Here is a 15,483-nt window from a genome sequence, read left to right as displayed (position 1 = left end):
CTTCAAACTGTGAAGGAGGTACTTGTGATTAAGGCACTTACTGAATTATCTTTCAGTATTTGATTTCATCAGCCATGTACTAACTCTTGTAACCTCAGGAACATACTGTATTTTAGTAATTCTGAATTCTCACAATTTTTGCTAGACAAAAACTTTCAAACTGCACATTTGTACTACAAACAGCCTTTTCATTTTATAAGCAGGATAACATTAAAACAGCTGAACAATACCAGTATCTATGATTTAAAATTCCTAATAATGACAGAGTAAAAATCCATGATCTCAAAAAAGATTGCTAGAACTACGGCAAACCTTCAAGTGAGACAGGAAGTATTCAGTCACAAAAAAACAACTAAACAATTAAATTAAAAGAAAAATATATGCCTTTCAGCTGTTATCTTTGTAGTGTTACCAAAGAATTGGAGAAAATAAAGCCGACGAACACGATGAACACGAGAACTCAAAGTAACGGAAGGCAATGCTGACATCAATTTTTGGAATGACAAAATTAAATAACTTAAAGAAAGAAAGGTCTATAAATAGCTGAGTGTGACAACAAATGGGTACAATGCATATCAAAGGCTGCTCAGGATTTCTGCTTTATTTTTCCATAGCCTTGATCCATAAGGAAAACATGAACACATATGTATTAGGTAAGAACTAAAAGAATGGTGTAGAAGGAATTTATTGGCTTTCCAGCTTCAAACCATAAAAATAGATTCAAATTTATTTTCTGCATGCATTTTTGCTTCTGTTTGTTTTGATCTCATCCTGACTCACATCCATTTTTGTATTCACTTGAAGCTTTGATGTACCATCACACAAGTGATGAGCTTAGGACTTCACTGACACCTAGACAGCTGCCAAAAGGCATCACAGCCAAGACAGGCATCCTATGAGAAAGCCATCAAGAAAAAGAGATCAGATCATGACCACTTGTAAGTAATTTAAGTCATCTGTGCACACAGCTCCTTTACACATGTATATCAGCTGCACCAAAAAGGGACATATCCTGATATTCTTACCAAGTTCTCAAGGGGAAAAGTTTGCATCAATACAAATGCTAGGTTTGATGAAGATACATCATTTGTCCTCAAATGATAGCTTCACCATCATGGAAGGAGGAAAAAAAAAGCCACCCTCAAAGGCATTGCTAAGAAAGTAACCAGCCCAAATACTGGAACAGAGCACATTGTATTTATTCACTGAAATGCTCACACAAGTTAAGCATCAATCAAACATTTTCTGCCATTAATTTGCATGAATTTCACAAGAAATGTCTAAAATAGGCTAGCATCATTGATAGGCATTACTTAGACTCTAATCCACATGGAGCGTCTGCCCACACTGAGAGAACTACTGCTGCCACCTTTGCTTGAAAAAGCAACTCAGTACTCTGACCTCCTCAAATGTAAACATCCTATTCCTTATTCAGAAAAGAAGTGCTATTTTCAGTTCTTCCACTGGTTAAAAAAAAAAAAAAAAAAAAAAAAAACAAAAACACCACAAAACTGGTATGTAAAATTAAAATAATAATTTAAATTGGCGTCTAGCCATGATGGAAAGCCAAAACTAATACAATTTGCAATAAAATATGAGAACACGTTGCAGAACAGCTACTGTTCATTGTATATCAGCTATTGGTGGCTTTGCACTGCAGCTAACTATGTATCACTGATAGTAGCTATCACTCATTTTAACACTGCACTTTCTGTTCATTAACTAAACTTCTGTTTTTTAAGAATTTTTAAGCAGATACATACAATACCTTTGACTCTAAAACTTGCTTTCTAAACCTACCAAATCCCCCTCTTACGTTTTCATTTCACTCAGAGCACTCTGTAATTCCTTCCAATGAATACAACTGACATCATGAATACGCTGGAGAGCTGCACACGACACTGTCAAGCAGGACTGACCACAGACAAATGCAGCAAGGCAAAGGCATACTTTCCTGGATAAGTGACTATCAATATCACAAGAAAGAAATCAAGGGCTTTGTAATCTGTTCCTTATATGTACTAGTGAAGAAAGCTGCATCATGTCAGCTGTGCTTTGTGTACTCAAAAATTGAAAATGCAATTTGCAGTGAAATTAAGCATCGGTTTCAGGACAAATTTCTTCTGACACTTCTTCATATGTCAAATAAAATCATCCATTGACCTTAACCAGTTACCAGACTAAATGCAGTTATCTATATCAATAGAGGCAACCTGAATTATAACAACCATTACAGTGAAATTAGTTCCACTACCAGAATTCACAGTTCAGACCTGAATTTGTAAAAGGATAACTAAACACTGTTAGCCATTGATGCAATGCATGACATTGACAGAGCAAGAGCATCACAGTGCAGAACGTGACCTAAAGCAAACAGCAGGAGTTATTCACCCTTTTAACAATCCCAGTCTAAGTTTCAATTATAAAAATGAAAAGCAAAACAAACAAAAAAACAACAACAGAAAGGCTTGCCCAAATGTTGTCCAAGGGCTGGTCAAAATGCTTACCTTTCATCAATGTCACTCAACACAGAAAAGTACTTCAAAAAGTATAATAACTGCGTCTGATACAAGGCTATAGCCTGTTATTCTGCTGATCTTTTCAGCAAGCTTTCAGAAGTGAGGATGATTACAGAAAAAGCCCTACAACGTTACTGACCATGCAGGCCACTAATCAGAGAGTACCTACACAATCTACCACCTAACTCCATAATCAGCTGGCCTTTCTACAGAGAGCTGACCTCCAGCTGGATGAGACCCTAAATTACATGCTTAGAAAGGGAAGAGAAATTTTCACAACATTAAATAGGAAAGTGCTTGGGTTGGATAAACCTGACTAGAGGCTACTGTCCATTAGAGCATAGTTCCTATCCACAGTACTTTTATTCGGTAAAACAAAATTTCTGAAGTACCCAAATGTTAAATCTGGGTAGAGTTTTCAAGGTTCAAAACTCCAATCAAGATTACTGCCTTTCCCTTACTGGCACTGCTATGCATTTCTGAATGCTAAGGCAAGCATGAATAAAACAAGTCTAGAAAAGGCACTGCTTTATAAACATTTGTTAAGCTTTAGATCTTTTAGATCTGACCCTCCGTCTCAGGTAATAATGTTGAAGTTAAAAGGTTGATTTTATCACTTCTGTATACATCCATTTATGTCTATACACGTAGAAAATGTAACTCGTGTTGTTCGCAGGAAGAAAAATCAGTTCATCATTCCTCTGTAATAGAACCACCTGAACTTTAAGAGTGTAACAAATTTCCATACGCTAGCTGAAAATTATAGATCTCACGTGCAGAGTTTGCAGAAAGGAAGTGAAAAATCCCAGTTTGCTGTAGCTTGCTTTCACTGAGAACTAAGCTAAATCAAATTCCTTTCCACATTTCCCTACTTTCACTGACCAAAATCCAGCTGTTTCACCACAGTAACTCACACATGTGGTTGAAAATTTAAATTCAACGCTGGTGGTTCAGAATGTGATTTCACAGTCATTTTGACCACTTGAGAGTGGGAACTGCCATCAGGATGAGTGGCTGGCCCTTCACCTCCACACCGTCTACATGCTCTCACCTGATGCACTGCCATTCACAGCAGATCACATTAGTAATCTGTCCAAAAGTTAAACTAGAAAAAAAGATGCATTTTCAGGTAACTGCTCCAGCTCACTCATATGAACAGCCGTGCCAGGACTGTGGGAATCTTGCTCTGCTGTGGAAAAAGCAACACCTCCAACAGTACAGTCCATGTTTTGGCATGAAGTCATCATGGAATCTCACCTTTTCATGATGAATTCTTAACATAGGTAAAATTTCTACTGAAAAGCCAAGAGGGCTTACAAAAGCATTCAGGTGCCTACATTCCATCAAAACAACATTGCCTGAAAAGTTTTATAGTAAAGAAAGTCACAAGCTTTGTTAGAAGTTTACATTAAATAAGCCAGTCTACAGTTATTTTTTACCAACATAGTTACAAAACCTTCCCCTGCTTCATTCTGCTTCAGCATTTTACAAGTAACAGTGAAAATTTGGCATAATTTGGAAAGTTTCAAAAAAGTGGCATGATCAAGTGTTGTAATTGCAAAGCATAAAGACTGCAAAACCACGGTTCTATCCACACACCTCAATAAGATACCATGCCGCATGCACAGAAACACAGAGAATCTGGAAATACTAAAACTTAGCAGAAAAACTGTTTCTTTTTCTTTTTTTTCCAAAATACTACCCTACAGAAGGAGTTATTAGAGACTTGTTGTCTGGAAAGACAAACACGATATAGTAACAGATCAGGTTTTACTGAATAAACCAGAATAAACCTATAGAGGGAAAAACAAACAACATGGGACCCTAAGAGTCTGCATCAACTTCTTCCCCTTGAAAAAACCATCATATATTGACTCTCACCTGAAATGTCATGAGTTACCATGATAATGGTGAGGGTACAGTCAATGTTGTAGTCATACTTGATGGTAAAAGTACTCTTTGTACACTTACTCCCTGTAAACAGATCATCATATTCTAAATATACAATACTAAATGTATTTTTCTGTTCCACTTGAAAGTATTGCACTTGCAGCAGAGCTCATGCTCCAGGAACTATTACCCAGAAAAAGACCACTTCCCTCATTGGCTCTAGCAGTGTTATTGGGCTTCCCACTGCATACTTGCAATGTTATAGCCGTACTGATCTAGAAAATGAGATAGTTAGAGATGTTTGGACACTCTAACATTGATGCACATTTTTGATGCAAGCACTGAAAGAAAATGGTTCATCAGAAGCTGACCATGTGAGCAAATATTTTGCAAGAAAAACAACAATGCAACAACTGGCGAGATCTCCAAAACAATTAAGAGATGTTTGTCCAAGAGAAGAAATGGTTCTTTTCATGTCTGCTGACAGGCAAAACTCATCACTAGAATCCTATCGCCCTTTGACTCAATTGCAAAAATTCCATTAGTTTAATCACCCAGACATTTAATCCAAGTTACTTGCAAATGCCTGAAAACTAGGGAAAAAAGTAAAAAATGCCAAGTGCTGTTGATCTAAACTCAGCAGAAATGCATTGCACATATTCCAGAACAAGTAAACATACTAGTAGTTTATTAGAAAATAAAAAGAAAGAAAAGAAAAGTAAGAAGAAAACAAATGCAAAATAATAGCATCTCACCTTTTGAGGGGGTGGTCCGTGGTCATCCAAATAAGTGGAATTTCCTACAAAAAAGAAGAGGGGTAGAAATAAACAAAACTCATCCAATGAAACTTCAAAACTTGCCAATGTACAAAACCCATGCATCCCTACCCCATTGCTCCTGTGGTGTCAAATAATTAAAGGAAAATAAATACCATCTGCTTTAAATTTTGCTTCAAAAGAGGAAAAAAAAAAAAAAGAAAAAGAAATCTGATTTGGCTCAATTTGTGATAAAAGATTAGATGCACATTTTTATTTCACATAAAACTAAATGAGCCAAGGCAGTTTTAGTTAAAAACATGGCATTCAATTACTCGCATGATAAAAACTGTCAGCTGCACCCTGGTATACTTCAAGCTAGTGAACACAGTTAATCTCAGAAAGATTTCTTAGATAATAAAATATCTAAGGCCTTCAACAGAGCTTGCTCTCATGGAGTTCACAAGCATTCCCTTATCTTCATTCTAACAAGGGTTTTTCCCAACCTCCAAGCTACATTTTTGTTCCCGAACAGTACAGACTGAATGGGAGATGTATTCCAATGTCATTGCATCAGCCTTTTCAAGATGCTCTTTAAATTCAGAAGAAAAGCTTCAGAAAAAAAGCTCCTAAATTTTTAAAGCACTCCCTTTTTAGCTAGCTACCACAAAAAAAGGCAACAATTTCAGACTTTGTACCCATTACTTACAAGTCTATGGTAATAAACAAGGGTGAGCTTTCCCAGTAGAGTACAAAATCTTGGGGCAGGCTGAGAAGTGATCCTCAGGCCCTTCACCCCTCTCCTCTCAGCCATCCTCATACCAAAGGCAGAAAACAATACATCAGTATGGACTATGGAGAATAACCTTTAGAACAGGATACTAGATACTCAAACACTATAGTGAGGACTGTAAAAAGCCTGGCCCATCATTGAGCATCTTGACTCTAGAGGTGTTCAAGAAGCAGCAGATGCTGCCTCTGGAACATCAACCAGCTGGCTGGGGTAAGACATAACAAGGTACCAAAGAGCCCTTCTCCTTCAATTGCTTTCTATCGAAAAACAGATAGTTACAGACATTGTTTATGTACTGTTTATATATTTTATATATATATCTTAGAATGCAGTGTCAAGAAGGCTTGAAATGTATTACAGGAAACTTTTTGAGTGTTCTTTAAAATTAAAGGGCCAATATCTTAACCAATTTCACCTTTCTATATCAGCAGTCTATGCTCTTATTATGCACACTGCATTTTCCCTCCTGCACCAGTTTCTAATTATTACAATGACACCTCAGTATTCCTGGCATTAAACATGCATTCTGCAGGCTTGATTTCTGCTTCTATTTTATTATTGTTGTTATTATTATAGCACAGTCTAGTTACTGTTGTATCCACTTCATAGTAAAATTTTGGTCCATTTTATAAAGCTCTTTTTCATAGCTATTTCTTACTCAGATCCAGAAGAAACAGCAGCATAAACTAATCACAAGACAGACACACATAATCAACCAAATTCAGAGTAATGATTTGAACTCCAGTCAGAATAACTTGCAAATCAAACGAAGAGGATGGAAAATGCAGAAATATCCTCATGCTTCCTCAAACGCCATGTGCTGAGTTCGCTCCCTTCTCCTGCAAGTTTTCTTTCGTGGTCTCCTCAGGCATTTAAACCGGTGCTGATCTCAGCATCAACAGTGTACCAGACCAATTCAGTAGTCTGAATTTTTCTAAGTTTAAAAAGTATAGATTGAGTGAAACGTTTTCAGTAACAGAAGTGAAACTATTTCCTTAGTAGAAAGGATACCGTATAATTACTAAAAAAACTAAAATAATGCAGCAAACACAATTGTGGTGCTGTGGAGTGGGCAGGCTCCATGATCTGCCTGCCAGCTCCTTAACCTTAAGAAATCTTGCACATGGTCTCAACAAGCATCTTGTCATAGAATTGGGCTTGCTTCCCTTTGGATGGCAAAATTGGCCATACTACTTGAGCCTTAAAGTGTGCAAAAATATCCTGTAAAATATCCATCAAGCTCAGAATTTTCTGCAGAAAACCTTCAAGAAATAATGATTTCTAAAACAAGGATAGGCCATGAAAAGCATAAGGCTCCTGAATTGGAAATTTTATGAACTTTCTGAGCCAGTCTGCATACCAGATCATGTTTAAAAACAGCAGAAAAATCAGCATGGTAGGTATTGCAGCAGTGAATAAACATCATGGTAAAGCCAATCTATGAACAATTTCTACCAAGAAATGACAAAGAAGTACAAAAAGGAAAATTGCACAGTAAAAATCATGGACTTAGGAATGAATACCATAAACACTAGAACCACTGTTCATCAGCTGAAGTGTTTACTGCAAGTACATCAACACAGCAAGCTAACATAAGATGGAGAATATAACTATGCAGCTTTTACATGCTTTGGCACAGACAACAACTACAACATTATACAAACACGTGTTTGACTTCAATAAGTGTCACAGCAAGAGAAAATGCTCTCTGGATCTAGCACAACGATGGAAGAGATCATCACTTTTCATTAAGAATTTAGTCCACTGTGCTGAAACAACCTATTTAATTGAATTGAGGATTTTTCTAAATTCCTTTAATAAAGCTTTTGATCTTGTCTGTTACACAACAAAATATTTCAACGTTTTTTTTTCCCAGAGAGAAGTATTTATACTTCTAAAAATATATTTTTTCTGCCTCATAATTTATTTTACCTTCCTTTATAGCACAATAGTAAATCATTAGAAACAACGAAATAGAAAGAATAATCAACAATCAGACTAGTGACATTATGTATTCCACAAGCATGCTCAACCACACAGTTGTGCTCACTGAACACAGTTCTCTCTATTGTATCTCAGGATAGGGAAAATAAATAAATAAATAAATCAGCTTTATTACATAATATGGTGAATATATGGAAGCAGACCAATTTTCTCCATAATTTATTGTTTTTGCGGTTAAGTGAATCAGATGTATGCAAAATCTTTGGGGAAACCTTGTGGTTATGTTCCTTTTTTCTTGGAATCAGAGAAGAGTGGGGGCTTTTGCTTGAAGCAAGCCAAGTTTAAACAGAGAAAGATGGTCATTTTCCAGGATTAAGGACAAATATGACTGTGTGCAGTTCATAACTGCAGAAGATCAGAGTAATTGCAGTCCTGGGGGGAAAAAAAAAAAAGGACTGGAGAGTAAGAGAAAGTAATGATAAATGGGTCTATATATGAACTGAAGATCTGTTAAAAGTAACTGAAACACAGTAACTTCATTGGAACAATTTAGATATCATGTAGAAAAAAACTGCGTTGAGATTAAAGGAGATGAAGCTAACATGAAAACTTCTCTCTGGAAAATGTGGCATTTTTACTATTTTCCTGGAGCAGGGTTTTCCCTTGGTAGGGATCACAAGAAGCAGTCTAAGGGAACTGAGATGCAACTACTGCCAAATCTACCATGTTTTCTAAAAATCCCAGCCTGTTCTCTCCACTAGATCACTGCCTCAAATTTCTAGTAGCCAATGCATTCTTTATTGGCATTCCAACCCGTAGATCATCTGAGGTCTAATGGAAAGAAACAGTTTAATAGTGGTCTGATGAGTTCTCTGCTCTAGAAATGAGGGCTTTGAAGAATGGCTGTTCCATGAAGTACTCCTAATCATGAAGGACTGCACCTTCAAAATAAATAGAAGCACCAATGATGACTCAGAAGAGGATTAGTTCTGCTCTGTTTGCAGCCAAAAGTTACTTAAACAAAAATCTGAAAATCCACCCCAGTCAACATTAGTTCAGACAAGTGATTCTCCAGTGTCAACTGTCAGTTTATACTACACTCACTCTTTTCTTTCCACCATGAACAATTTCTCAATACTGTAAATACTGTGAAGGCTCCACCAGTAACAGCGTTAACTTAAACAGGTTGCCCATGGGTACCTATACCAGCCAGAAGCAACAGACTTGAGGTGCCAGGGTGTTCTTGGTCTTCCACATTTTATAGGTTTCTGTTTTTTTTTTTCTAAGGGAGCAGTGGATATCCTTAGAAATTTATAGATTTTACACATCTGAAATAATACGATGTTGTAAGTCATCATTTCAAGGAGCCCTTGATGGATCAAAGGCAGGAAGGAGGACATGGACCACAGCTATCAGTTTAGCAGAGTGATGTTGCCCAGCTCAAATCTAATGCAAAAGGAAACTTCTTCTGCTGAGGTCAGCAGAGCTGTAACAGTTTAAAGTGAGAACATTTTTTCACAGGCGTGCAGAGAAGATTAATACAGTAAAACCCTACTGACCAGTCTGCACTGGAATACAGAGTGATTTACTGCATTTTCTTCCATCATACACAAAAGCACCTGCACCTACAAGTGGTTTCCTCAGTGTAAGACTAACACGCTGGAAAAATTTTCATTTGAAGTTGAAAAAACATACAGCAAGTATTATTTTTATAAAAAACATTGTGAAATGGATTTTTCTGCTTTCTTCCCTGCTTTTCAAAATAACTTAGTTATTTTTGATTTTTAACGTCATAAATACCTCCCCAAATAACCCCAAAGCTACGTATTAATGCAATGAAACACAGAATCTGAAAGATGACCAAAATACCTATTAGGTGTTACTTTCCAGTCGCTGAACATAGGAAACTTCATTAAGATACAGTTACAGTTTGTTTACCTACAAGTAATATTCTCTCTAATACAAACAGGAGAGAAATTGGAACAGTCAAGAATAGTTTGTGAAGACAAAGTCTAAATCCTGCATACGTAATGTATGTAAAAATACTGCTATTACATGGACATGAAAGGTTTAAATAAGCGTAGGTTCTAAAGCAATGTAGAATATACATCAGAGAAAGATTCTAAAGGAAATACATATATATCCATATATAGTCCATATATAAATAATTATATATATATATACATAAATACTGGCTTTCTTTATACCTACCAGTTTTTCCAAATCTGCTACTGTTTATAAGCATCCCTTTTAATGTATTCAGACTACAGAGTTAACTTGTTTTAGAGATCCATTTCTTAGGAATCTCATAGATTTTCTTAGGAAAAATGTTCACAATATTAGTATTTGTTATATTCAAATACACTGAATATATAACTATAACATATAAAAGAAGAAATTCAAAACTTTCTGTGGTTTACTTTGAATAACAAACTGAAGTTCTGATATGACCACATTTTTTATAATGGTGTGAACTACAACAAGCACTATGGTGGAAGTGTCACAGGCTTTGGTTTGGTCATTACCTGCAATATTCCTAATGCTTCTTGCTTTGCTCCTACCCTCTGATGACAAACTTCCCAGCCTATAATTGTACAAGATGAAAGATACATTTTAGTAAACATTTAGAAATGCTGGCCAGATGAAATGGAATCTGAATATTTGATGAAAGCTCTCAGCTAAAGCTGTTCTCAAATAAGGAGAAAAGTTCTTCCATCTTACAAACTAGTACAGAACCAGGCAGTCCGAAGTGAAGAAGTACATTTTTCTATTCTGAGCAACAGTAAGATGCATTCTTCCTATATACATGACAAGCAGCTGTGTATTTTGTGTTTAGATTTTCTGGGAGACCTTTCCTAACCTGCACATGCAGCAGAGGTGCAGGCAGGACAGGGGACAGCAGATGATGGGCACAGCTCTCCTCCTGCAGAGAGGGGAGACTCCAGAAGGCGAAACCACTCTGCACTGAGTGGTTAAGATTTGTTTCAGCCTGCCTGCTACAGACAGTTAACAAATCTTTCCACAGTGAATGTATAGGCCTGTGTTTCATTTTACTGTTTGTTTTGTCAATAAACTGCTTTACTACTACTGAGGGTAGAAAGAAGAAAGAAAATGAAATTGAGTAAGAAAAACAACCATAACATGTATTTTCCCGCACTTGAAGAACAGCCCTCTTTATTGAGACAGTGCAGAGAAAACCTAATGACCAAAAAAAACCCCATGAGGCGCTATTAAGCCAAACTATTTCAATTTTACTTGAATGCATTTCTCTATGAGAACAAAGGCCGCTGTTTATCCCCGCTGCCAGGTAGCTCTTAGCTAAATGCACTTCAAAGCTGCGTTAATCTATTCTTCATCTTTCCTCTGTTTTTCACCTGGTTCTCAAATTCTGCTTGCTGATATCACACAGCAAGCAAGTGCTGATTAAAATAAGGGGTTTTTCTTTTCAAAGAAGTTTTTTATCCTACCTCCCGTCAACAATATTTTGCAATGACTTGTATTCACTTCTTAATTTCCTTAGTAAGATTCACCACAACAAAAAGGCAGACTCAATTCTATAAATAAATACAAGCCCGTGCTCCCTGGCCTCTTTTGGAGAGTCCCTTTGACAAGCTGTCTCTTCAAGATGTGTAGTCAAGCAACATTTAAAGCTAGGTGACTGCAAAATAAGCTGTTCAAAGTTTAAAGGGCAAGCTGAGAAGAGCCAGAAGACTGATAGCTGAATTGCCACCTATTCAAACCACATAGGCAGAAATGCTGGTCCTCACTTTATTTCCTAACCTGCTAAGATGCAGGTAACACTGGTAGTTGCGTCAAATTGCCTTGGTTGAGTGCCAAAAGGATTCATACAGCATAGCAAACACTAAGTTAGAGAACAGATTGAAGCATGATGTTTTGAAGTGAGCTGAGCTTAAAGAAATTCAGGTCGTGTGCTTAGGAAACTGTGGCAATCTGCACTAACTGCTATCTCTGTGAATTCACAGAAAAGGAATGAGCAAAGATCTGTTGGAAAGACAATACGCTGAAAATAATCAACAAAACTTAACACTTAAACCGAAAGGGCAGAGCACAGAAAACTGCTGTGGTGAGTTTTGAGGATGGGATAGGCCATCACTGAGGATCATTAGGAGCAGATGAGCAAGATGCTACCAGTAATGGCACAGGTGTCAGTATGCTGCTTCAGATCAAACAAATTAAATCAGCTCCCATTCTAGTCTTATTTTCTTCTTCCTTTTTTTTTTTTTTTTTTTCCCCTTTTTTTAATCAAGCAAGCTTCCCCTGGGATGTTGTTCTGGGTCCTATCGCTCAGTACTTTCATTCATTACTTGAAAAATGCATTAGAAAGCAACGGTATTAAGTTTGATAGCAATACCAAATGACGAGATTTGACACATGCAGAACCTTTGGGACAGACAGAGTCAAAAAAGACCAATTACTCAATGAAATGGTCTGAGAATACTCTAGAGAATACAGCAAACAGAAATGTAAAAAATCCAACTCAGCAACATCTTCAAAAAAGCAGAATGGGAAACAAAGGTGAAAGTGCAGAAAAGAGCACAGGGAGATACGATGGGAAGCGAATACCAATTTGCTTCCTTTGGATTTCTTTGAGTACCCTGTGAAAAGTTTTCAAAAAGATCTTTCCATTCCAGCTGAACGTACAATACTTTCACTGGCTTGGCAAAACGTCCATTTTAACCTTCCTAGGAAGACATTTTTTAAGGCTTAGCATTAGCCTATTTCCTCCTCTTCCAGAGAGACGCGTATGAGGATATGTGAGGACCATTTGTCCCCATCAGATAAAATCTCCTTTTGCTACTGCCCTGCAGAATGCATGACACAAAGAAACTTTGTTGGGCAGAAGATGCTGACAGAATCATGACACTTCCGCTCTTAATGCTCACCTACACTAGAGATTAGGGCATCAAATTGAGTGAACTCCCAAACACACACCTTAAGTACTGCAATTCCACAGATAAATCTTTTTAAAGACTGCCTACCAAAGTGACGACAATTTAAAGATGGGTACAATGGCCAGATACTGGACATAATGATGAAGCTTCAGTGAAGACTCTGTCAAGTGCAAGGCCTCTCATTCTCGTTGCACTCTGCCATTCAGACTGCAAGCTCAAGGGAATATGTATCGACCAGACACCTTTTCAGACGATACCATTCTCAAGAGTTTCCTATTACATCAGACCCAGAGAGCAGCACTGGTCTTTTGCATATGTTTTTCCAGAGACAAGGATTTTGTTTGCTTAGTTATACTCAGGCTAACTTACAAGCCTTATTCCTGTTCATTGCATCTAAGCAGATATTTTCAGATACACTCAAACGCCTCTCTCTACTCTTCCTGCGTAGGCAATCTTGAAAATGAGCGAGTCAATGAATTTTAGAAAACATCCATCTGGCAAGACACCAGTTATCCAAGCAAGACTTTTATTACTGTTATTATTAATAAGCACTATTCTGCAAATGCTGTCCAGAATGGATTGTTTGTTGGGCATTTGGTTGGAAGTTCGTCTCCCAGGAGGCCCATCTCTGAGAAGCTGCTCGGGTCTGTGGTCTGACCCCAGCCACACCTTCAAAGTAGAGAAAAAGTGAACACACTTCACAGACAGTTGATCACAGAAAGCTCTGAAAAACTACTCACATTTTTATCATGGTAAAAGTAGATGGATTTTTTTTGCATATGCTTTTCACAACGTCGCTCAGGGCATGAGATTATTATGATTTTGTCACACTTCTTCACACAGGCAGCTACATTTAGGATAATGGACCCTCTACACAAGGGAGGCACGCAGGATCAAATGTATGTCCCTATGTATACCGCTTTCTCTACAGCACAGGTTCCCTTTCTATCTTATCTTAAAAGTTCTACTGAAAACAGAAAAAGAGGCATTTGGATTCTTTTCTTCTACAAACCTGTCTCCTTTTCTTCCCCTCTACCAATTTTATGTGCCATGACAGGATCACTGTAAAACTCTTACTTAAACTTATATACTCCTTGGAAAGCAAAAGCAAAAGCACTCTGTGTAAGAAGAGCATATCTTTGTGTTGCTTACTCTTCTGAGGATAAAGTGAAAAAAAATAAATTACAAGTTGTTTAACTATTATTAGTTTGCTATTCTTAAAAGACTTAACAAGCATTAAGCATTGAAGTAGCTCTTCTTACCAAGGTCTGTTAAAAGCTTACAACTGCAATACAGAATGTGTAAGTAGGCCAGATAAGAAACAGAAGGAACATACTGTACATGAACTACTACTTCTGACACATTAACATAAAGTTTTATTAATCTCTACTACAAAAAATAATGAAATGTCAGATGGTTTTCTAGACTTCAATATGATTTAATATAAATATTTTCCATTACTATAAATTCTTTGGCCAAGCTGCTCAATTTTCACACTATCCAGCTATTGGCTTCAGTTCATGAAGATATTTTAACTCCTTTCTACCTGACTCAAGCAGATGCACTGTAATGACAAAAAGACTTTCTCTGTTAAGTGTCCAGCACAAACATAATGATTTTAAAAATATATATCTTCCTCTTCCTGCCTTATTTCTCATGATCTTAAACAAGATACGTACTCATTTTTCGACTAGTGCATCATTTGCTAGACTGTTTTGTAAGCATGCTCTAAGATGCCTAAATAACACAATGAACTGTTACAAAAAGTTCTGCTCTTCAAAACTGAATGCTGCCTTTATTACTGAAGTCTAAGATCCACACCAGGCTTATCTGTGAAGGAGGCAACATAACCCTCATAAAGCAAATACATACTGTGTGAACAAAGAAATTTGGCCTCAGTTATTAAGCAGTTAGTAGCTTCCAAGTTTCAAAAGTTTGTGTGAAAATATTTGGAAAACAGTGAGCACATGAACCGAGTTTAGATGTGCTGATTATTTCCTGTAGCCTTAAGCTCTCCAATGACTAAAATAATCTCTTGAAAACCTTGAAAATATTGATGTAGAGCTTGTCATTGCCAATGTACTGTTTTTTAAACAAGTAGTCCAAGTTACATCGACCTCAGCAGGATTTCTCAAAATGGCATTATTTCTCTTGTGCTCTTGTACCTGTCCCAGAAATACTTACTCTTTTACTTACAACACTAAACACCTGCTCCTACTGGTGAGGAATTCAGCTAAGTGAAGACACTTAGAAGGTCTGAAATGCATTTTGGCTCACTTGGATCACTGTTTATTTAGGACCGCTCTTAGTTGCTTTGACCAACTTACGAACTCTGAGATGCACACATTCACTACTGGTAACAATTATCGAGGCATGCTCTTTCTTTTTATATCATCTTCCTGTGTTTTATTTAGCTTGAAGAACCACATCAGGATGTCACAACTAAGACATAGTAGTTTAGTAGATCTCTAACTGCCACTCACCAGCCCTCCTGCAGACCAATGCTACTTATAAGATACATCCCAAAATACACGAAAAAACATCTGTGCTACGCAGACTATCACCACACAGTAGCCATTATCTAAATCCACCTTTTCAGTGTACACATTCATTAAGAGAAGCTTTTTACTATATTTATATATAGCTATGTGTATCTCCAACAAACTATT

General features: G+C 37.0%; 1 protein-coding gene across 4 annotated transcripts in view; it reads right to left on the bottom strand.

Moving 5' to 3' along the window:
* Positions 1–15,483, bottom strand: part of UST (uronyl 2-sulfotransferase) — a 156,534-nt gene that overhangs the window by 91,518 nt on the left and 49,533 nt on the right. For all 4 annotated transcript variants that reach the window (XM_090135572.1, XM_031612151.2, XM_090135573.1 and 1 more), the window contains exon 2: positions 5,165–5,208. In XM_090135572.1, the coding sequence (XP_089991698.1) occupies positions 5,165–5,208 (44 nt within the window). The remainder of the gene's footprint in view (positions 1–5,164; positions 5,209–15,483) is intronic.

This window comes from Phasianus colchicus, chromosome 2 (assembly GCF_987193195.1).
Source record: "Phasianus colchicus chromosome 2, bPhaCol1.hap1.1, whole genome shotgun sequence".
NCBI lineage: Eukaryota > Metazoa > Chordata > Aves > Galliformes > Phasianidae > Phasianus > Phasianus colchicus.
Note: the sequence above shows the minus strand (reverse complement) of the source record. Positions and strands in the feature narration are given on the sequence as shown.